This window comes from Numenius arquata, chromosome 15 (genome assembly GCF_964106895.1).
Source record: "Numenius arquata chromosome 15, bNumArq3.hap1.1, whole genome shotgun sequence".
NCBI lineage: Eukaryota > Metazoa > Chordata > Aves > Charadriiformes > Scolopacidae > Numenius > Numenius arquata.
Window position 1 is genome coordinate 13,006,341 of NC_133590.1, and position 24,223 is coordinate 13,030,563.

The 24,223-nt window shown below is 52.5% G+C and overlaps 2 protein-coding genes across 2 annotated transcripts; both read left to right on the forward strand.

The window, feature by feature from the left end:
- The first annotated feature begins 11,541 nt into the window (after window positions 1–11,541).
- On the forward strand, window positions 11,542–12,686 carry HMX3 (H6 family homeobox 3). Its single transcript, XM_074159070.1, has 2 exons — window positions 11,542–11,857; window positions 12,079–12,686. The coding sequence occupies exons 1-2, from the start codon at window positions 11,542–11,544 to the stop codon at window positions 12,684–12,686; spliced, it is 924 nt and encodes a 307-aa protein (XP_074015171.1).
- Window positions 12,687–21,740: 9,054 nt separating this feature from the next.
- On the forward strand, window positions 21,741–23,783 carry HMX2 (H6 family homeobox 2). Its single transcript, XM_074159104.1, has 2 exons — window positions 21,741–22,017; window positions 23,233–23,783. The coding sequence occupies exons 1-2, from the start codon at window positions 21,741–21,743 to the stop codon at window positions 23,781–23,783; spliced, it is 828 nt and encodes a 275-aa protein (XP_074015205.1).
- Window positions 23,784–24,223: the final 440 nt, after the last annotated feature.

The window sequence follows — 24,223 nt, forward strand, 5'->3', positions numbered from 1 at the left end:
AAAGAAAGTGCTTCACCTCTGTTGCCAACCAGGAAGGTAGGTCTCTAGTATTCTCAGACTTAAATGCTGCCAGTATTTCACGTTAGGATAGTCATAAAGTTAAAGGTTAATAGGCTGTACAAATGACAGAGTTTAAAGGGAAAAATGAAGATGGGAAGATTTCTAGCACTTAGGGAACATTTTAAAAATGAAGCTCCTCTGCCTAATGTAATTTTTCCTATATTCTTTCTCACGCTGTTGATCATTATTGAAAATATTTCTATTTGCATAAGTGATTTCTCCTTCACTGCCCACCTCCGTTTGCTTTTTGGATCATCATTACTTCCCACAGTACATGATGAGTCATAATCCTGCTGCCGTGAGAGCGTGATCGGGCGAAATTAAAGCCGTAGCCTGGAAGGGAGGATGGGCAGGGAGACCCGGAGCGGGAGGAAGGCTTTTATTTAATTGCGAGTCATTAGAGTTGGCAGGTTGAGGAGGAAGGCGAACACGCGCGTTGCTGGAAGTGGGATTTGGTTGTGGTGTTTCAGATCAGCTCAATGGATGTTGTGAGTGGTAGAAGCGTGTTGCTGTGTCAGCCTTGCACCTTGTTCTGTGACACTGGAGCTGGAAATTAGAGTCCAACGGCGAGATTAACATGACTAAGATAAATACTTTTACACAGAGGCTGTCAATTATCACATTTGCTTTTGCCCTGATGAAGAGAAATTCTCCCTTGGTTTCCGTCTGGGCCTTTCAGAGCAACTGGAAGAGGCTGTGCTTTGAGCATCGCTTCTTGTGGCTCTCCTGGGACTGACATTGCACTGAAGTGTGGCCCTTTCTTTAAAATTTGTGTTTCTAGGGTGGCCCAAATTCTCTTCCCTTCATCTGATCAGTTCATGCCCGGAGAAGAGAAGACCAAGAGGGGATCTCATCAATGCTTATCAATATCTAAAGGGCAGATGTCAAGAGGGTGGGGCCAAACTCTTCTCAGCGGTGCTCGGTGACAATCCAAGGGGCAATGGGCACAAACTGGAACATGGGAAATTCCATCTCAACATGAGGAAAAACTTCTTTATTTTGAGAGTGCCAGAGCCCTGGAACAGGCTGCCCAGAGAGGGTGTGGAGTCTCCTTCTCTGGAGACGTTCAAACCCCACTTGGACGCATTCCTGTGCAACCTGCTCTGGGTGACCCTGCCCTGGCAGGGGGTTGGACTAGATGATCCCTGAAGATCCCTTCCAACCCCCACCATTCTGTGTTTCTGTGGTCACAAGAAAATTTAGGCTTGAGGACATCTGCTCCAGCCCCTGAAATCAAGGTGGACTTTTTCGTCTTGTCCCAAGAACGACTTCTACATGCATCGTAAGGCTCAGCTACAATAAGCACTTGGCAATGAGTGAAAGCCCCTTCCAGCCAACATTTATTCTTACTGCTTCCTTCATGCATGCAGGTGACTCACAGTCACTCCAGGTACCTCTGAAGTCTGGGTGTGCAGAGACTCTCCCTGGGTGCGCTCTCTGGGAGGCAAGAAGTCTGGGCTCTGCTTGGCTTTGACATCTGCTGCCACACAGATGCCACAGAGGCCACACAGGCCTCCCCCAGTACCCCTGGCTAAAGCTTTTCTTCCTCTGCAGTCTTCAGCTAGTTTCTGTTTTTCTGCAACATGTCCTTAAAAACCTTCTGAGCCTGAGAGATGCTGAAGAAGTCAGATATTCCTGATTTACTGTAATCCGAGGAAGAAATGGGATAAATGGTATGGGATAAATGGTATGGAATAAATAGGACTGCTGAGCAAAAACCTCCTCCACACTGGAACTAAAATGAAGCAAGAGAAAGCACCATACCTTGGTGCTCTCTCTGGTAGTGAATTTTATGCCTCTACCACAAGAGCAGACCTTTGTGTCTGCACAGAAACTTCCTGAAGTTGTAGGAGATGATCCTTGCCAGGGCTGCTTTGGAAACCAGGGCGTCAGGCTTCACATTCCCTGTGCATTGAGTGAGGTAAGACCCTGGGAGCCTCGTATGGCAAATGTTTTAAGGATTCCTCTCACCCTTGGAGTCCTCCAGCAGTGACTCAGGGCTGCAGTGGAGCCATTTCATACTATGAAAAAAATATGCATAGCATATTTTCACAAATTTCTAAGAAAATTTCCAGGAATATTGAATGGTGAGATCTCATTTTTTCCCTTCCTTCTTCACTTGAGTTTCTGTATTCCAGTCCTCACTTTCTGCTACGCTATATATCTTCCTAACACTGTAACATTAATTTAGCAGAACAAGATAGCATTGAAACTCGTGTTTAAAAGATGTGCAAGCGTTATATTTCTTTTGCACGTGACACTGCATAGAACATGATAAAAACATTTTTAAAAATGAAAGCAGAGGTAAACCCGGCATAACCTACCTCCTTGTTCCCTCCCGCAGGGACTAAAATGCTGAGTAAAAGAAATAAAAGGGCTGCAAGGAGTAAAATGCTTGCAATGCAAACAGATTTCTCAAAAATTTCTTTCACCGCTGCTTGGATGAAAAGCTTTTGCAAGATCTCCAGTAATTAATTTGCAGAGCATTTCCCTTGTCTGAATCTATCAGTCCTGCACTGCCTTTGGGAGAGTTGGCGGCTCCTCTTTCCCCGCTCAGGACCCCTTTGCTCTGCAGCTAACTTCTTGGATCCAAAGAACTGGATTTTTGTATTTGTGTTTTTGATGCTGAGCCTTTGTCTGTGCGATGCTGAGCTTTGCCCCAGAGACCCGCACGCTGCTGGTTTGGCCGATGGAGCCCTTCATCCCTCCACGTCAGCAGTTACTCGCCTCAGCAGGTCTCTGGAGTCGGTGGAATTGCTTGTGTGAAGAAGTGCTCACCCGAAAAGCAAAGGGGCCTTTCTATTTGGTCCTTTGTAATTTCTGGTTCTTCATCCATTTTTACAGACGGATGGAATGGTTATAATGTTCCAAAATAAAAGACAGTTTTCTTTTGAAAAAGAGGCCATGCCTGGAAGTCGAGTGCGGAAAATGCTGCCTGTATCCTTTTATTAGCTTCATTCGCTCTAATATATCTGCCTTGTATGCCAAGAAAAGTATAAACAAATGGCAGGGTATTGGTTTTTCAATAACAAGGTTTAAACCAAGGATATAAAAAGCATATCCTATCTGACTCTATTTATGAAACAATTAATATTGTCGATGTCTTTTCCATCTCCTCCAAGTTACACATACTGCATAAACTTTGATATATCTCTCTAAGAAGTACAAAAAAATACCAGCTGGAGAATAAACAGGGCAATGCGCCAATACTGTTGGAAAGGGAAACAGTTTCCATGTTTTCTTATGAAATGCTTGGATATTAAAATAAACCAAGGTGTAATTCTCTTGAATTTGCCTGTGAAGGTTCAGGGCACAGTAGACAAAGGCCCCTGGTTTTTAGCTTGTAATCTCAGGATTTATATACAGCTAATTATTTTTGTTGTTGGGGAGCTTTTACCATAGTAGTCATTCTAATTCTCCTGTTTTGCCCTTCGGATCACAGCAATTTGGCGCCCAACCTCTCTCTCACGCACCCCCGCGAGCACGTAGGAGCTCTGGCCCTGCAGCCCGCTCACGGCAGGGTCGTCCAGGGACGCAGGGGGTGCGGGGTGGCACCCACCCACCCACCCTAAGCTTGCGGGAAGGTTCTCCGCACGCCGCTGTGTCCGCACGCCTCCCGGCTCCGCGCACCGCACGGCCCTGCGCGCCCCGGCCTCCGCGCAGCGCTCCGCGCCGCCCGGCGCTGTCCGTGGTGCTGGAGGGGCCGCTCCTCCGGGGGTGCGGGCGAGCGGTACGCCTTGGGCAGCACGATCGTACACCTATTTATTATTGTATTAGTATTAGTAGTTGTACTATTATGATACTAATAACTATTAATATCATCATAGTAGCAACAACTCTCCACAAATTACGATGGAAATCTGTTCCAAGACAAAAGCAAAAACATTTCAGTAAGAATATTGTCGCCAGCCCAAGTTTCCCAGGCGAAGATTATCATAGCAGCTTTGTGTTCCTGTTTTAATCGCCTCCCCCGCCCTTGTTTGTCACCTGAAAATTTCAGAGCTGCTTATCAATAATGCTCTGTGTGTCATACGGCTGCGAAGCATTCCGATCAATATATTATCATTTCAGAGCTTGATTATGAAGGTGAAGGGCATTATCAAGGACATCTGGAAATTCTGATCAGTGTTCTGCAGTCTCTGATCAGCTTCAGTGCTTTCCAAGCGTCTGAATTCTGTCTCTGGAACAGAATAAGATCAAAAATCTCTATCTAGAGAGACAGTGTCTTATCCTCTCATTCATTCCAACCCTTGCTGCCAATAAACAAACAAACAAAAAGCAGAGGTATTATCAGCACATTTGCCCTAGAGTCTTTTAGCATATCGTCTGTGCTTCACTCCATTGCAGCTCTCAAGCATGGCAATACATAGCGAACTTCTCACGGCAGTATGTTGTGTACTGTACACAATTTTCCTGACTGAAATGTTTGAGGCAAGAGTGATCTAGAGGAAAATGGAAATATATTAAAAGTATTTTTTTTTATGACAGCATTACACAAGTAATTTAGATCTCATACTCTGGGAATGACAACACGTGGTTAGAATACACATCAGGCTGCTGAGGAGAAACAGCTAGTGTTTGCTTAATATGCTAGGATTATTATTTTGTCAATTCTCTTGCTCTGTAGATACCCAACAGTACTTAAATGTATTACATTTGATGCATATGCCAAGCTGAAATTGTTCCACTTTCTGTCATATGTATTATTATTATTATTATTATTATTATTATTATTATTATTATTATTATTATTATTTGCCCTATCTGCCACCTTGAACAAGATGTTCAATCGTACACAGTCCCCTTTCATTGTTTGGTTTGTGGGGTTTTTTTCCTGATATTATTCATGGGTCCTTAATGCAAGCCAAAAATATACCTAATGTAAAATAAGGTGGAAAATGGTCTTCCTTGGTTCCTAGCTATCTTTGTTAGTGCTTCATGGCTGCTTCTCATGTCTCTATATGAGGAAGAAATTTCAAGCCACTGTTCTGGACTGCGAGGCTGAACTGGTTGGGTCCCTGTGGCTTAGTGTTGAAGACAATCTCCTGTTATGCCAAAGACAGTGGTATAACAATGATGGCTATGATGCTGATGAAGCTGAGCATTGAAAGTTTTGCTCTCCACCAGCATTACTTTAATCAAGTTTATTATTGATGAATTTCTGATATGATTGATAATGTTTGACTAAAATATATTAAAAATATTTTCTGCATAATGTTTGCCTTTCTAATAGATTTCTAACTTTTCAACCATGTGAAAAAAGAAGCAACGCTTGCCATATAAATGTGAGGATGTGACTCAAAGGAGGGTGATTTGTAATTTGGCTTTGAGCGAAAGAACTCTTACTCCAGTGCAGTAATTTATTGACTTCTGATGCTTTATAATATGGGTTTGAGCACTTATATATAGAGAGGGTAGAAATAAGAAAGTTTATTATCTAGGATAGGGTTTTCCCTGGAATGTACAGAGCTTTGTGTGAAAAGAAGACCTGAAACTTTCTTTTTTTCTGTTCTGTTTTGCAGAACTGGCAGAAGAGAGTCTGTGCACCATGGGAGTGATGTGAGTACCCGATCTTTCTGCATATCTAAAGACAAGATGTCCTGTTGATGCCCCAGCCAAAAGAGGTAGAAGGAGCCTCCTGTGGTGTACACATCACTTGGGCTTCTTTGGATTCCTGAAACATTGAGCTTTCTTGAGGAGTAGCCTTCCCTGGGGACTGGCAGGCGAGGCAGAGTCATTAATAAGTGCAAAGCACACTGAGGTCTTGACATAGAAGCTCTTGCAGAAGGACAAAATGACCCCATCATTCATTCATTTTGCAAAACCATGAGCTATTTTGGGGATCTGCTGACTCAGAACAAGCTGGTTCAGATTATCGTGCCATTTATAACGGAAGTTCTTAGGGAAATTAGGGTGATCTCAGGATCTTTTAATAAAATTCAACATAGAGCTCATGTTCAGTAAGTACATTCAGCATAACTCTTGTACAATTGCCAAGGCTCTCTGATATGAACATGAGAGTCTTTATAAGCAGCTGATTTTTGAGTCAATGGGCTGTAACACTTTTGAAATCAATGGTTATTTAAGAACTCCTAAAACTGCACATTGTCTAGCTGCTGTGCACACAAACATTGGGTCTACTCTGCTCTCTGTTGGCTCTCTGCAAATGGATAATTTGGATCTGAGGTCTGAAGGCTGAGTGTGGATTATGACACCTCTTTTCTAGCCAGGCCAGCAAAACATCCGCCATACAGCTTTGCAGCAATTTTTATTATTTCACTAGGAGCTGAAAAAACTCAGCACTTTTCAAGTGTTGTTCCAGGACATTCATGGATTTTCATAAATAAGCTATTTGTGGCCACAGAGAGATCTGCTTAGTTAGGATTTAACCATTGCTGATGTTTACACAGTTTATTTTGATTTTTTTGTTGTTGTTTTTTTTTATTACATTCTGCATGATATCTCAGAGTTTACAACTTGATACATGAGCACCAGTCTTCAGATTTAGAAGCTGCAAAGCCACACATTGTTCTTCATGTATTTCTGTCCAGTCGTATTTTGAAGCGGGTAAGATGAGTTACAGGAGAGCTTACGTTTGGATGAGATGTCAAAGAACAGCTCACGCTCCGCCTTGAAATCCTCCCCTGCTACTTTTCACAAGAGATTTCCCCCGGTATATTTAGCTGACCTCTATTCTGTGAGTTCGCTTGCGATAGCTATAAATTGTGCGGACATGACTAATATCAACACAAAGATGATTAGATTCTCTAGAAGTTAGACTGGTGGGCAGGTCACAATGACAAAAGCGAAGGATATTTTGTATGAGTTTGTGATGGCTTCAGAGCATCGTATCAGCTTATATAGAGCACGTGTGTAGTGCTGTATGAGATGAAGACTACTTAGATCCCATCATTTGCCCATCAGTTCTGTCCCCATGGATTTATTGCAAATCACATGGAATTTGCAACAGCACTTGTTTCACAAAAACATCACAACCTTGAAATTTTTTCTCTTTCCTGTAAAAATGATATCTTTGTGAGTCAGACACAGGACTGCGATGAGCCTCGGAAATTAAAGTCTGATAAATTAAACAACCTGCTTTCTTGCAGTGCTGTAAGGTTCTAATATTTGTCAGGAAAGACTCTCCACTTCTCAGGAAGCTGCCAAGAAAACAGAGACTTACAAAGCCTTCCATTTAAAGGTACAAAAATGCCATTCTAAGGCATAATAAGGGAACAACTTTAACTGTTCCAAAATACCTCTCAATCCACACACATCACATACACCCTGGTACACTCAACGGAGTGAAACCTGAGACAGGCTACGGAGTACGAATCGCTTGCGGCTTTTCCAGTCTTGAATAAAACATCCTTATCAAATACACCCTGCAAGAGACATTCCTTTTGATGAAAAAGTAGCATCTCTTTTCTGGGTGACCTCTGTTTGTTTCCAATCATGCGTTTCAGAGGAAGCAATTGAAAGAATGACAGAGAAATGCAACATTTCTGAATTACTCAGATTTTTACAAAGGCCCTGGTAGTATGTAATGGTTTGCAGGAGGAAGGGGAGAGCCATTGACAGTGGCTCAAACTCTACAGTACTTAATCTTTGGCATTCACAAAACCGTTTTTAGCTGCCTGGACAGCGTAACAGCAGCTCTAAAATCTGATGGTGGGAGAATTCATTGTCATTGCTCGGGAAAGGAGTGTTTCTGCGTGGGGCAGACTGTTAACTGTGTTCTCATCCTTTCTTCTCCCTCTTCTCCCTCTGAACATCTAAACCCTGATGCAAGGAGGTACTTCAGCACTTCTCTGTGGAAGAAACTGTTTAAAGTTAGCCATGAAATTAAAGAGTGTCTTGATGGATTACTGTTTCCCTACAATTGCTATAAGGCCAAATGCTTCAAACATCTACAGGAGAGCACAGATGTAGGGAGAGAATCCTGGCTGGCCAGGGCCACCTTCGGCAAAGCCATGGCAGGCTGTGCGGGAGGAGGTCCTGCCACTGTCAAAACTCTTCTGGCAGAGCAGAGCTTTCCTTAGCCCCCTCGGGATGGAAAACAGGAAACTGAACCCAAAGCGACAGATGTTTTGTCACCTGTGGTTACAGGGGGAGATACTCGGGGACGATGACGGTACAGGAACCTGTGTGAAGTGCAGTGATTGGAGGCTGCAGAGGGCTGTTTGTCAGCACGGGGCTGTGTGAGCGGGTAACAGCAGCAGGCTGTGAGGCAGGGGGTCTTGGAGCTAATCTAAGTGGGGCACCACAGAACCACACAGCACAGCTTCACGCTTCAGCTTAGCGAGAGTGTAGCTCTTTAGAAAAAATAATGAAAAAGAAGAGGCAGCGCTGAGACAGGATAAATAAGGAGATAAATCACTTTGCAATACAATGCAAAGCCAAAACCTGAAAAATAAACAATTACTTTAAATCATATCAAGCACCTATCACAAACATCACATTTATACAATTGATCCATGTGTAAATTAGCCAATTAATTCTGAATTGGAACACTAATGAAATAATAATTATCTGTTTACAATGGAATGGTATGAGTGCGGGTCTAGAAACAGAAATAAGGAAAGACTGCAGCGAAATCCACTCAGCTCCATCACCACTGGGTATGGGGGGGTGGGTGTGTGGTCAATACCAGTCTTTAACGTCCAGATATTGCTGGGGGGGCATAAATGAAATACATAAATATATGAGAAATCTACGGGCTGCAAATGACAGAGATGTAGAAAAGCTCTTTTAGAACACTGATTTCTTTTTTTTAAATAAATAATTGCAAAGTAGAAATTTCTTTTAATGTCTTCAGAGGCTGGCTTGGTTTTCTGCCCCAGCTTGGCTTTCTACCAGGAGTGGTTGTTCACCCTGGGGGACTCCAGAGGGATTAGGACCTCACAATTGCCAAAGCAGTGAAAGATGGATGGAGAAGGGTGGGAGTTGCGGTGCAGAATGCTTTTGGTGACTCTTATCTAAATCAAGACCCTCAATGCGATGGAGAAACGCACTGGGGTCTCCTATAAAAACTTGCAACCTCGTTTTTCTTCATGTAAGAGCTGCAAACAGATAAAAGAGAGCTTTAGGTCCTCATAGGGTGGGCGAGTGCCCAGGTTAGGTGACTGTTGGCTATTTTCTGTATAAAACCAATTTTCTTTCATTTTTCCTATCCGTTTTACCCCAGAGTTGGGGAGTATTTCCACTGAAATAGCATTTCTTTGCAAAATTCCTGATGAGCTTTTCTTTGCCTGCTACCTTTAAGTGACAGAGTTGTTAACAAGAGCAGAATATTTCTGTAAACTCCTATAAATTGCTGAGACCCCATCCCCAAGATTTTTCATTTCTGCAGATTTTTCATTTCTGCATCTCCCTTTTTATCTAAACTGCTCGTCAGCATGACACGAACAGTTTAGAAATGGTCACATAAGAGATGGCGCTCTGAAAAAAGTCATGTACGCTGAAGGTATATGAAATATCACGACTGTTGCAGCCAAAAACATTACACAATTGGGTCTATGTAAATTTTTCCTAGATTTATAAGCACAAGTGTTGGGGGGGGGGAAGCAGAACTTTAACAACATTAGAGCTTGCAGGCATTAAGATGGAGAAGTTTGGTTCGGATAAAAGATGCCTTATTTCAAATTGCCAGGTGGATGTCTTTAAAAGGGGAATAGCAAGAGAAATCAGTTATATCTGATCAGGGCATTAGAATGTTGAAATGTAGAGATTGTTGCCCCCCCTGCGCATGTCCCAGTCTGTGGCTCTGCGTATGCCAGGACGGATTTTGGCAGTGCTCGCTCACATGTATTTCAGATGTTTAGAAGCACACCAGAGTTGAGAGGCTGGTATGCTCTCTTCTCTCTCTTCCCTCCTTTCTTTCTTTCTCTTTCTTCACTTCTTCCTTCCTTCTTTCTTTTTTCTTCTTTTCTTCTTTCCCTTTTTTCCTACCTTCTTTCTTTTCATCTTTCCATCTTTTCTTCTTTTCTCTCTCGCCCTTTTGCCTTGCCTTGCCTTTCCTTTCCTTTCCTTTCCTTTCCTTTCCTTTCCTTTCCTTTCCTTTCCTTTCCTTTCCTTTCCTTTCCTTTCCTTTCCTTTCCTTTCCTTTCCTTTCCTTTCCTTTCCTTTCCTTTCCTTTCCCTTTCCCTTTCCCTTTCCCTTTCCCTTTTCCTCCACACCGCCGCCGCACAGCGGATGTACCCACAGCCCACACACGGTATTACCGCTGTACCGGGGGTCACATCCCGGCCCTCCGGACCCAGACCCGCCCGCACCGGGCCTGGACCCGCCGCCTCCTTCCCGTGGCCCCGCCATCTATCGTGCGGGGCGGTGGGATGCTCCGGTGCCGATGCCTCGGCCGGGAGCCCCGTCCCGGGACGCGGGGCGCTCCGGCGGGGGCGGCTCGTCCCGGCAGGGGGCGCCCTGTGCCCGGCGGCGGGGCACGGACCGGGCCCCGGTAGCGGCGGCGGGCGGCAGGCCTGGCCCTGCCCCGGAGCCCCCTGCCGCGGCCGGGAGGTGGCCGCTCCCTCCCCGCCGCCCCTCCGCCGCCGCCCCGACGTGTCCCGCCGGCCCCGCTCCTGTGCGGTCGGTGGGACCGGGGCCGGGAGGCAGTGGGGTTTTCCCGGCGGGGGTGGCGGCGGGGCCCGGGGGGGGAGCCCTCCCGCCGCCCGGCGACCCCCGAAATCGTTTCTGCTCTAAGGCAGCCCCGGGCTGGCGGAGCGCGGTGCCTCCGGGGCCCGGTAGCCCGGCTCGGCGCGGCTCGGCCCGCTGCCCCCCGTCGCCGGCGGCTTTTGTTACCGGCGGTGCGGGGCGGGGAGCGGGGAGGGGGGGGGCGGCGCGGCGGGGCGAGGGGAGGTTTTGTGGCAAGAGCGGCACGGTCCGTGCCCATTCGCCTCCCGCCGCTCCCGTGGTGCTTCAGCCCAGCCGGGATCCCTTTGTGCTAATAGCCCCGTCCTCATTTGCTGCCTAATTGGACTATATAAAGGCAATAACGGGCGGGCGCTCGTAGCCTCCAGCCACAGCAGCACCTCGCAGGGGGGGCCGGGGCCGCGGCGGCTGCGGGCAGGGGCTGCGCGGAGCCTTCTCCTGCCGGCCGCCTGCCTCCCCGCCTAATCCCATTTGCCATTGTGCGTGCCCAATCGCCGTGTGCTCCCCGCGTTTAACTTGGATGACATTTTGATTTCATCATTAGCATCCGGCGCCAGGTTGACGCAGCAGCAGCGGCGGCGGGAGGCGGCGGCGGCGGCGGCGGCAGCGACGACCCCGGCTCTCCGCCTGCCCGCAGCAGCCCCCCGGTGCCGCGGGCTGCGCGGTTCCCCTCGGCCCCCCGCCCTGCCGCCCCCCCATGCGAGGGGCCCTCCACCGGCCCCGCCGCCGCGCTCCCACGCCGCCCCGCCGCGCCTCTCCCCCGCCCCGCCGGGAGCCGCCACCTGCGCGACGGGCGCGGGCTGCGGGGCCAGCGGCGGGCAGGAGCACCGGAGGATGCCGGAGACCGGGCAGGAGCCGCCCAGCGCCCCGCCGCCGCCCCCCAAGGAGTCCTTCTACATCAAGAACCTGCTCAACGGCGACCCCCCCAAGCCGCCCCCCAAGCAGCCGCGGGCGCTGTTCGCCCCCTCGGGCAAGGCGGCGGTGGACGGCGCCGGCTTCGCCCTCTCGCAGGTGGGCGATCTCGCCTTCCCCCGCTTCGAGATCCCGGCGCCGCGCTTCGCCCTGAGCGCCCACTGCCTGGAGCGCGCCCAGACCTGGTGGTACCCCTACGCCCTGACGCCGGCCGGAGCCCACCTGCCCCGCACGGAAGGTACAGCTCCCCCCCATCCCTCCATCCCTCCGTCCCTCCTTCCCTTCACCCTCCATCCCTCCACTCCTCCATCCATCCCTCACCGGCGGGGACCGGGGGAGGCTGGCGGCGGGGCGCCGCGGGGACCGGCCGGCTGGTCCCGCCGCCCCCGACGGGTCGCGGGGGCCGGGCGGTGAAGGTGTTGCTTTGTGTCCCTTATCCCCCCACCGCTTCCCCTCCAGCCGCCGAGAAATCGCTGCTGAGGGACTCGTCCCCCGCCTCGGGCACCGACCGGGACTCCCCGGAGCCGCTGCTGAAGGCGGAGGGGGAGCAGAAGGAGCTGGACTCCAAGAGCCCCGACGAGATCGTCTTGGAGGAGAGCGATTCGGAGGAGGGGAAGAAGGAAGGAGGCGCGGAGGACTGGAAGAAGCGGGAGGAGAGCCCGGAGAAGAAGCCCTGCCGCAAGAAGAAGACGCGCACGGTGTTCAGCCGCAGCCAGGTCTTCCAGCTGGAGTCCACCTTCGACATGAAGCGCTACCTGAGCAGCTCGGAGCGGGCCGGCCTGGCCGCCTCCCTCCACCTGACAGAGACCCAGGTGAAGATTTGGTTCCAAAACCGTCGCAACAAGTGGAAGAGGCAGCTGGCGGCCGAGCTGGAGGCGGCCAACCTCAGCCACGCCGCCGCGCAGCGCATCGTCCGCGTCCCCATCCTCTACCACGAGAACTCGGGCGCGGAGGGGGGCGCGGGGGGCGGCGGAGCCCCCGGCACCCAGCCCCTGCTCACCTTCCCTCACCCCGTCTACTATTCCCACCCCGTGGTCACCTCCGTGCCGCTCCTGCGGCCCGTCTGAGCCCACCCGCCGCCGCTGCGCGGAGGGGCGCGGAGAGGCGCGCAAGTCACCGGCCGGCTTGTAAGTACCTCCAGCCGCCCGTGCGATTTCAGCCGGCGGAGCGGGGAGAGGTGGGGTGGGATGGGGGGTGGGGGGAAAAGGGGCCCGGGGGTTGGAGGGGACCCCCTCGGCGGGTGGTGCTAGGAGGAAAGTCACGAAAATTTAGAAAAAGAGGAAAAAAAAAAAAAAAAAAACAACACAAAAAAAGAAAAATGGGGGAAGGGAACGGAAAATAAGGAAAATGAAAGCGGGAACTTGTAGAGAACCCTGGAGCTGTCCCACCTTTTGTAAACGTGGACAAAAACCGCGATGGTCTCTGTGGCTTTAGTTTTATTTTTGTAAAAAAAAAAAAAAAGAAAAAAAAAGAAAAAAAAAGGATAATAATAATAATAAAAAAGAATGATCCCAGGCCACTCCTTGAGCTTTGCCAAATGCTAACGGGAAGCTGAATTTCTGTTCCTTTCGGACCTCTCCTTCTGCCTCCAAATTGTTCAGGCTCCTGTCGTGACTCAAACTTCCTCGACCGCGGCTTTTCGTTTAAGCGGACCCCGGTACCGATTTGCCTCTTTGCTTTCCCATTTTTTGTACCTTTCGGTTTCTGTCGTGGGACTTTATAACGAGCAAGAAATACCGCCTCAGAGCGAACGGTTAAACACACCCGCACGCTTTGAGTGACCCTTATTTATTATCGTTTACTTAGATATTTTTAATTCTTGTTTATAATTCTTCTTTTCCTAGTTGTCGGGTTGTTTTGGGTGGGTTTTTTTTTTCCTTGTAAAGTTATTCCGCTATTTTTTTGGGGGAAAAAAAAATAATCTGTACCCTTTTGCTTTCTTTTGTAATTATTATTATTATTGTACTTTTGAACTGTGCAATATTGTACGACGATTCTTAAAGCACTGCTTTTATTTGAATGGTGAGGAAAGGGGTTTTAGCATTGTATAATTGCGTTCGTTCATGTTGTACAAAATAAAATAAATTGGAAAAAAAAAATGAATTAAAAGCGAAGGGAAGTGGGAAGAGAGGAGCAGGGCATGGGAATAAGCATCAGCCTGGCTTATAGCGAATAAATAAGGGAGATTCTATGAGCTGGGCGCTTTAAGTGAAGGACAATCAACTTTAGGGTAATTTTAATTTATTTGATATGATGTACAGTTTTCTTCTAAAGTCCATGGAGTGTGTGGATTTTAATAGGCAGAAATCAAGCGAGGAGTGGACACCTCTAGCCTCTCTCTGTCTCAGTGTCTGCTCACCTGTTGTCTGACAATTGTTTGCTGTCTTCCCAAGGGTTTCGGTTGGTTTCTTTATTTTATTTTAATTTTACCCCCCCCCCCTCCCTCCTCCTCCCCCTTTCGGTTGTACTCTCTGCCCTCTCGCTTTCTGTTAGGGATCGGTCCTATTTTTAAAACAGCCTATATTGTTATAAACTTAATGTTGTGGTGGAAAAAAAAAAAAAAAATCAATAAAACCCGTTCCTTATCATTTTTTTAAAGTGTGGCTTCGGAGAAACAACAACAACAAAACCCCCAATCAAATAAAACCAGCGTTGTCTGGGAGCGCTGCCGCCTGCTCGGCCGGGGCTGCTGGCCGGGGGGCTCCCCAGGAGCGGGGGTCCGGGTGTCCCCTCCGACGGGGAGCGGGAGGGACGGAGGGGCCTTTCCCGAGCCCCACCGCGGCCGGGTAACACCGAGCGAGGGGTCCCAGGTCCCCAGGGATCCCCCCCGGAGCCGGGCAGGGGGTGGGGTGTCCCTTCCCACCCGGGGGCTTCCCCTGAACTTCTGGCCGCCCCTTCCTCAAGCCCCGCCGGCTGCTTCCCCCCCCCCCCCCCTCGGCGGGGGTCGGTGCTGCCCTTCCCTTTCTCCCCGCCTTCTCCGGGGGGGGGGGGGATTTGCCCAAAGGCACCCCAGGGTGTCGTGTCTATGTCCCCCCCCCCGCGTCCTCTGCCCACGGCCGGAGCCGCCACTCACGTTTAATCCACCCGGCACGGTAATTTCGAGATAGGATCGTTCTCCGCTTCCCGAAGATTGGCCCGAATCGACGTGTTTATAGCGCCGAGGGCAGGATTTGGGGCCAAAGAAATCAAAATAAAACTCAGCGTTGCGAGAAGATAATCCCGCGTTTTCTTTTCGTTTGGGATAAAAACCCCGGCAATGGGTCGTAAATGAAAAATAAACAGAGTTTCGGAGTCAAAATATGCCGCTCGCTGTGTCGCCTACAAACAGAGTGATGCCTTTTCTGTTTGCAGTCCTAACTTTGGGACAAGTCGCTCGCAGCTCATTAAAAATATTGTTGTAATAGCAAATATTCTTTCCATTTTACAGCGCGGTGGTAGCGCGATGTTATCAAAAGGCAGGGAAAAAAAAAAAACCCAACCAAAAACCAACCCAACATTTATTTGTGGTCGGCGTCCAGAAAACGATTCCGCCCCGGCCCGGCCCTTCCCCAGCTCTTACCCCCCCCCGAGCCTACGCGGCTGCGGCCCCGCAGCGCGGCCCTTACGCGGGTGCGGAGACGGGTGCGGAGAGCGGGCACCGGCCCGTCCTGCACCTCCCGGCGTCCGCAGGGGCATTTCCCAGGAGAGGTTTGATCTTGGTGGGGTGTGATGGGGCTCGGGTAGGAGCTGCTTTTTTTTTTTTTTTTTTTTTTTTTTTTTTTTTAATTAAGGAAAAAAAAAAAAAAAGAAAAAAAGAAAGAGGAAAAAAAGAAGGCAAACCACAGCGCAGCTTTTCTGCTTCTTGCTGCCCTCCCTCTCACGCCGCGGAATCCACAGCAGACAACAAGGTGTGAAACCCCGCGATGAAGTTGGGCACAGGCTGTGGGTTGAGGGCGAGTGACCCCAATTCGTTGCCCCCCCCCCCTGCTCGCCCCCCTCCTGCAGCGGGACCGCCCGGGCTTTTCCTCCTTCCCCGGCCGGGAGGGAGCCCTCGGAGCGGGATGCTCTTTCCTCTCTGCTTTCGCAGCGAGCCGAATCCGGCGCTCAGGCTTTTCTTAAGCCTTCAAAAAGTCTCCCCAAACTCCGTCCTGTCCCCAAACGCTCCGGGAAAACGAGAAGCGAGCGGTTTAATCGCTCCCTTCTAGGGATGAGGTGAGATTTGGCGGTGGATGCCCAGCCAGCGGGGGCTCTGCAGCAAAGACCCGGCTTCTCCGGCCGCGCTGAGCCGCTCTCCCCCGGCCGGGAGCGGGACAAACTGCCGAGGTGACCCCCGCCCCCTGCACCCCCCCGCCGGTGCCCAAAGTTCCTGCAGAGCCCACATCAACTCCTGCGCTCGGCTGGAGTGAAAGCAATCGCTTTGAGCCAAAAAAAAAAAAATAATAATAATAAATAATCAACTTTAGAGAGATTAAAACTGTTTGGCGGGGAGGTCGGGGCGATTAAAAAAAAAAAAAAGAGTTATTGAGTTATTTCATTCCTCTCAGCTGTGAGCAACTCCGCGGCCACTTCTGTTTATTGCTGCAACCCCGCTCGGGAAATCTCTGCCTTTGTTTGCAATTCAAGAGATAACAGGGTTCTTCTCGGCCACTGGTTTGAGCTTGGCTGAACAGAACTAGCTCGCCTGTTTGTGGTCGAAACATCTATGTATTTCTTTTATTTGGTAGTAAACAGAGGCTTGCTGTGTATAGCAAACAGCGAGGGGGGGTGGGTGGGAAAGATATAAACTTCCCCGCCACCAGATTTGGGGGATTCAGAAGAGTTTTGCCTCCCGGAGGGCGGGAGTAGGGACCGGGCTGCGCTGTTCGGCCCCTCCAGCAGCCGCACGCTCCCGGAGAGCAAGTTTGGGAGGTTGGTAATTTTTATTTATTATTATTATTATTATTATTATCACTATTTTTTTTTTTTTTAATTTTTGTTTTCATCCCAAGACTTGCGAATGATCTGGTGGGAAATGTTTGTTTCTGCTGGCAGCGGCTGCACCGCGCAGAGGTGGGGGACAACACGGTGGGGACACACGGAGCCGCTCCCCGCTCCGAGGGAATAATCCCGCTTTAAAACAGCGGTGGAAATACGTGTCATTTTATTATTTTTGGTTTTATTTTATTTTATTTTTTTTTTCCGAATATGCCGCAAGTGTCTCTGTAATAATCACTTTACTCTATCGACTTGGCGTGGTGTGCGAACGGGATGAGAAGACCATTAAGAGCATTAACAGATTGGTACAGCATAATGCTTCAGCTCGTATTGATCGCCAAACGTCTGTAAAATATTGTTTCAAATGAATCTATTGTTCCTGCGCTCTTTGGGCGGTGTTGATGACCTTGGTTTGTTCTCGCACATCCAAAATTATCCTCTCGATGGGAACCGGGCGGCGGGACCCGCCGTCCCCGCCCGCCCCCGCGGACCCTGTGATCGGAACCACCTCAAAAATATGGGAAACAAAAAAAAAAACCAAAACAAAACAAAACAAAAAAGGCAAAAGTGGACGAACCCGGTGTGAGTGTGTCCCCAAGTGTCCCTCCGCCCCGCACCGTGCGCGGGTGGGCAGCTAAAACCGCCTCCCCGGGATCGCATCCCCGGGTTAAGCCGCCAAGTTGCCCAACGGAGAGATTTGAACCTTTTTCCATCGATATCAAGTGGAAGGAGGGGGGCAAATCCTGCAGCCTTTCCCCAGGCAGCCCCCCCCCCCCCATCCCGCCTCCCCCGGGGGTGCGGGGACAGGGACCCGCGCCCAGGCCCTCCGCGACGCTCCCGAGCTGGTGGTGAATATTTTTTACAGCCCAAACCAGCCGATCCCTCTCCATCGGCGCGACTCTTCCCATTTTAAATCCCCCTCGCCCCACTCTCTGCCGCTCTCGACGGGACCGTGGGACCCGCGTCTTCCCCCCTCCCCAACCCGCGGGGACACGCGTGTCGCCCGGGCAGAGCGGGGAACGGCCCCGCCGGGCGCTCCCGCGGGCGTGGGAAGCGGCAGCTGGAGGGGAATAAAACCTCCGCTTCCCTCAGGTTTGGTCACCTGGTCCTGGCTCTCCCGATATTTTAAATAAATATAAAGAATCTCTTGCTCTCCTCAGCTCTATTCGCCTTCATGATGGAGTGGAACCATCAGATTTTCATCAAAGTTCTATTAAGTGAAACATAGGTTGCAGGGCACCCTCTGATTGAAACAGTTTAAATTTTAATTGTGTTTTTAATTTGACATATAGTTGCAGAAAGGAATGACACTACAACGCCAAGGGGCGGTCGATTTTCTTAATTTCTCCCAGAGGAATTGATGAGTCTATCAGGCCACTAGATTGGAAACACATTAAAGCTCTCTGGTTAGGTTGTTAATTGGAACTTGATGGATAGGAGGCCTTGGATAGGCTATGCTGATCCAATCTTCATGACTTTCTGTTTTCCAATAAATTACACGATTCATTTTCCAGCCACAGATTACATAAATTGTACACCTCTAGGGCTCTCTTTTTCAAATAGGGAGCCCTTTTCCCCAAAAGCCTATTGCGAGATGTCATTTGCACCAAAAAACGAGCAGCAGAGGCTCTTGAATGAAAATCGAAACATAATCAACGTTTATACTTAGAAAATTTATTGAGATCATTTTCTCTGGTATTTCCTTATTTTAAAGTTTGGACGCGCCATATATCATAATCCACACGTGTAAAAGGGGGACTGTGTTTAATATTTATCGAAGCTTGATTCCAAGATCAAACTTGTTTATGACTTCATCTGTCATTTCAGAGGGAACCTTCTCCCGATATTACGGCCGCTCAACAAGCCTATTTTCCGAGGGCTGCAAAAGCAGCGGAGATCAATTTTTATTAGGCTCCCTCGGAAAGCTTGCTCAGGGCCACTTTAATATCGAGCATTGTAATAATCTGGAGATCTAAACTTTAAGCGTTCGCTCTGTCTTTCAAAGTTTATCTTTGCCGCGGCGGTTGATCATCTGCGCCCCGACGGGACGGGCTGCGGGGAGCCGGGAGGGAGGGAGGGAGGGAGGGAAAGGAGGGAGGGAAGGGGGGGGGGGGAAATGCGGCCAGACGCGGGTTGCCCCCACGCAAAACTCTTAAGGTGGCCGCCAGCCCCTACCCTGGTGAATATTTAATCAGATGGTAATGAGCGCGGGGCTGGGCTGCTTCCCCCCCCCCGCTTCCTCCGCGGGAGCGGCGCCGGCCCGGCCCGCCCGTCCTCCCCTCCCGACGGCGAGCATCCCGCGGAGGCTGCCTTGGCTTCCCTCCCTCCCTCCCTCCAGAGCCCTTTCCCAAGTTTCGCCTGAAATACTCATTTCGGGGAAAACCGGCTGTTTTCTCGTTTTTGATGCCTGCCCTCAGCATCCCGGCCAGATCCATCTCCCCGGGCCCGGTTTGGGATCGTCATCCCCGGACCCGGTTTGGGATCATCCTCCCCGGGTCCGGTTTGGGATCATCCTCCCCGGGCCCGGTTTGGGATCATCCTCCCCGGGCCCGGTTTGGGATCATCCTCCCCGGGCCCGGTTTGGGATCATCCTTCCCGGGTCCGGTTTGGGATCATCCTCCCCGGGCCCGGTTTGGGATCATCCTCCCCGGGCCCGGTTTGGGATCATCCTCCCCGGACCCGGTTTGGGATCATCCTCCCCGGGTCCGGTTTGGGATCATCCTCCCCGGGCGGCTCCCACGGGCAGGACCCCCTCCTTGGGGAAGGGAGGACCCTGCCAAGGGCACACCGGTCCTCTGGTGGACTTGGAAGGACAGGAGCGCTGGCGCGGGTGGCAGCTGGAGGCCAGCGGTGCCACCGCGGTGTCACGTCGGGGGGCTGCCGGGGGAGAGGGGCTGCTCCCCGGTGGTTCTCCCGCCCTGCTCCGGACCCGTCCCCGCGAAGGAGCCGAGGGGTGGCAGCCCCCAGGGCAAAAGCCGTCGAGGGGACCAGCCCGGCATCCCCTGGGGGGATGCCGGGCTGGTCCCCTCGACGGCTTTTGCCCCGAACCCCCTTGCCCCGCTCCCCGCCCGCGGGAGGGGTGCTGGGGTCTGGGTGCGGGGGGACCAGCCGGGGCGGCAGAGCGGGATGAAGGACGATTTCTTAAATTGTATTTCAGTGCGGGGTCTTTCCGGGTTAATGAGCTGACATCATGATTAAAGCTGACCATTTGTAATGTGTCGCGACCCTGTTGAAAAGCACTGAAAAGGTTAATGTGGTAAAACAGGACAGCACCTGCCCCTCGCAGGGAGAGGAGGAGCTGGAACACTTTTCCTAATCAATTAGTCCATTAATGAGTCTATCAAGTAGTTAAGTAGTTAAAGATTATGCCGCTGGTCTGGGTAACAGTCGTCATCTCGCTATACCTAATTATATTATAAGTACTTTATTCAATATACCAGACATAATATGGTGACTCGGAGTTAATGAAAATGTCATTTTAAAACGTCTTGACATTTGTCTCTATTGATTTGTATATTTCCATCTCATTCTTTGCTTTCCCCGATTTGATTTTTTTGGGGGGGGCGGGGGTGGGGGTAGGGGGTATGTTTTGGAGAGGAGGAACGACGGTACCGGGGTGGTGGTGGGGGGAGGCATCAACAGCCGCAGCCGGGCCGCCTCCACCGGCGGGGACCCCCCCCTCGGGCAACCCGGGGTTAAAAACCCGGTGCCGAGGCCCCCGCCAAGGCCGAGGTTATTGCACCTGGACGCGAATGCGATCAAAACCACCGGGATTTCCGAACTGGAGCGGCGCTTGCCACCCTCATCTCTCCGCGGGATGCCTCCCCCCGCCGTAGCCGGGGGCTGCAGCGGCCCCACGGTGTTGTTTTCCCGGAGCTGCTCCGCGGGATGGGGGGGGGGGGGGGGGGGAGAAAGGGGAGGCACTGGCCCAACCAACCGCAAAACTCGCCCCATCTTCGTTAATCAAAGATATTTCCAGGTGTGGCTGGCGGGGCCGATTGCGGGCTCGGGATCAGCCCACGGACACGGGTGGCCCCAGCGGGGAGATGGACCGAGGGAGGGGGTCCACCGCCCCCTCGGGCAGCCGTCGGGGCTCGGCCTCCGCCTCTCATCTCCGGGGCAGGCCCCGGAGAAACGGCGGGGCTCCAGGCCCCCTCAAACTCGGGGCTGGGGAGTTCGTCGGGCCCAGCCGCGCTCCTGGGCATGGTGGGGGACCCCGGTGGCGTCCTTGCCCTCGTCCCCTCGCCCCCCCCCCCCCCCGTTGTCTCGGGGGCAAGCGTTGCCCCCGCAGATTTCCAAGGGAAGGAGTGGCAGGGGCGGGGGGGGGGGGGGGAGAGCTGCGATCGCTGTGATTTATTTCCCCCGAGGGGGAAGAACCCCAGACTCTTGACAAAGTTTATTTGGAAATGCAGGAGGAGGTCTCCCTTCCCTCCCTGCCCCCCCCCCCCCCCCCCCAACCCCTTCCAGACCCTGGAAGGAAAAGGCGGGAGGCATTTCGTGAGACGTTTGTTACGGGCTGCGGCGCAGCGCAAAATCCCGTTTCTCGAAGGTTTTCCCGGTGCTGCCGAGCAGGCAACACACCCTAACAGGTTTTTTTTGTTTGTTTTTTTTTTTTCCCCCCTTCCTCTAATGAGCAGAAGGATATGCACAAGATGTTTATCCCAACACCCCCGCGCCCCCTCCCTCCGCCAGCGTAAGACATTCAGCCCACGTCCCTGGCGCAGAGGGCGAGGAGGGATGGCGGGCGCTCAGCATCCCTCCCCCCGGGGCGCGGGGTGAGAATAGCCCCTGGAGCCTTGGGGACGGCGGTGAGGACCCCCGTGGGGGTCCCCTCCACCCACCCATCCCCCGGACCCCTCGGGTTTCCAAACTTTCCGTGGCCGCCGCCGCCGTGATTGGCGCGGCGGAGGCCACCTCCATGCAAATGAAGCCCCGCCGCCCGCCGCCCGCAGATCAATAGGGACGCGGGGGAAGGAGCATGCAGTCCGCCTGGGCAGGCGCGGGGAGAGCCGGCAGCCGCACGCCGAAAACACCCCCCCCAAAAACAAACCCCCCGCCGGCTCACCGCAGGCTGCCGGCCCCCCCTCCCCACCTCCTCCCGCACACCCCGGCCCCCCGAGCCCCTCTAAAGCGAGAGCTTCCCTCCTCTGCTTTCTTATGAACCCAGGATGAGCAGCAAAGAAGACCCGAGCAAGTGCTGTCCGGCGGCTGCTCCCATCTCCAGTTTCACCATCCAGTCCATACTGGGCAGCGGTAGCGCCGAACCCCCCCGGGAGGCCGGCGGCAGGACGGCCGCCTGGCCCCCCCGCGCCCGGACCCTCTCCCTCTCCTCGGAGGACGAGGAGCCGGAGGAGAGCTGGAAGCACCGCGGCTGCTTCTGCCCCGAAGCTCAGGGCCCCGCCGAGCCGTGCCACAAGCACCAGCCCCTCAGCTTCACCTGTCTCGGTGAGTACCGGGACCGGACGGGACGGGGCGGACGGGCCCCGGCCCGGCCCCCACCGGGGGGAGGAGGAGGAGGTGGGGGGGGAACATATCCGCACCCTCCTTGCTTTGGGGCAGAACGAATTTGCGCCGTGTGTGGCTGAAGCGAGGAGGAAGGAAATCCATCAAAAATAGGGTCGCTTTTTTTTTTTTTTATTATTATCTTTTCCTTTTCCTTCCCACCCCGCCCGGGGGCGATTCCCCCGAAGGGGCGCGATGCGATAGATTTAGATCTCGTTTTTGTAGAATCTGTTTATTTACAGCGCTCGGGCAAGGGGAAGAAAGATGTTTTGGGGTTGGTGAGGGTTTTTTTGGTTAGTTGTTTTTTTTTTTTTTTTCCGCATTAATTCTGACTAAACGGTCTGTGAAATGCAATGCTATAAAGTAAAATCTGTCGGCTCGTGTCGGGTAGGAAAGCACCCCTATAGCCTGGTTACTCAGCAGCTGCCTTCACTGAGGCGTGCACAGCCACCTGTCCGTCATTCCATCCCTCCATCCATCCCTCCATCCATCCCTCCATCCATCCGTCCCTCCATCCTTCCATCCATCCGTCCCTCCATCCTTCCATCCATCCCTCCATCCTTCCTTCCTTCCATCCCTCCCTCCATCCCTCCCTCCATCCATCCATCCCTCCCTCCATCCATCCATCCTTCCATCCGTCCCTCCATCCTTCCTTCCTTCCATCCCTCCCTCCATCCCTCCCTCCATCCATCCATCCCTCCCTCCATCCATCCCTCCATCCATCCGTCCCTCCATCCTTCCATCCATCCGTCCCTCCATCCATCCCTCCATCCCTCCATCCTTCCTTCCTTCCATCCCTCCCTCCATCCCTCCCTCCATCCATCCATCCCTCCCTCCATCCATCCATCCTTCCATCCGTCCCTCCATCCTTCCTTCCTTCCATCCCTCCCTCCATCCCTCCCTCCATCCATCCATCCCTCCATCCTTCCATCCATCCCTCCCTCCTTCCTTCCATCCGTCTATCCATCCATCTATCCCTCCGTCCCTCCATCCCATGGAGGGACAGGGATAGCCTAGAAGGGAATGGCTTCTCCCGGCGTCGGTGGTGTTTTCCAGCGGGTGCCCGCTCGGTGCTTCCCCCAGCCGGGACGCGGTGTCGGCCGTCGGGGGTGCCGGTACCGGCCGCCGTGCGACCCCCGCCCTCTCCCTCTCTTGCAGGCAGCGCCAAGGGGAGCGGAGCGGCGGCGGCGGGCGGCGGGGAGCCCCGGGGGCCTTTCCTCTCGCCCCCCCAGCAGGACTGTAAGGAGGAGAAGGAGAAGCCGCTGGGTCCCGCGTCTCCCTCCTGCGGGGACCGGCAGCGGGACGGCGGGGACCGGCAGGCCGGTGCCGCCAAGAAGAAGACGCGCACGGTGTTCAGCCGCAGCCAGGTCTACCAGCTGGAGTCCACCTTCGACATGAAGCGCTACCTGAGCAGCTCGGAGCGGGCCTGCCTGGCCTCCAGCCTGCAGCTCACCGAGACCCAGGTGAAGACCTGGTTCCAGAACCGGAGGAACAAGTGGAAACGGCAGCTCTCGGCCGAGCTGGAGGCGGCCAACATGGCCCACGCCTCGGCGCAGACTCTGGTGGGGATGCCGCTGGTGTTCAGAGACAATTCCCTCCTCCGGGTGCCGGTGCCCCGTTCCATCGCCTTCCCCGCCCCTCTCTACTACCCCGGCAGCAACCTCTCGGCCTTACCGCTCTACAACCTCTACAACAAGATCGACTATTGAGCCGCCGCCGCCGCCGCCGCCGCCATGCGTGTCCCCTCCCCACCGACTGCCACCACCCTCCCCGCGCCCGCCCCGTCGGGGCCGGGGGCTCCGTGGCGGGGTCTCGGTCCCCCTCCGTGGCGGGGACGGAGGAACGGAACTGATGGGAGGGACAGGCAACCGGAGGAAGCCCGGGGTGACCGGAGGAGGAGGAGGAGGAGGAGGAGGCGGGGAGCAACTCCCCTTCCCCCGCTATCCTGCCACTTGAAAAAAAAAAAAAAATTAATTAAAAAAGCGTTATTTCAGATCTGTAAATATTTTTAAAGAAAGAAAGGAAAAAAAAAAACCAAAAAGAAAAATAAAACGTTTTAAGCCTCGTTTGTAAATTTGCCGGCTCGATTGCGTGTTCCCAGCCGGGAGGTGTCCCACGGGACCGGGGGGTGCAGCCGGGTCCGGGGCTC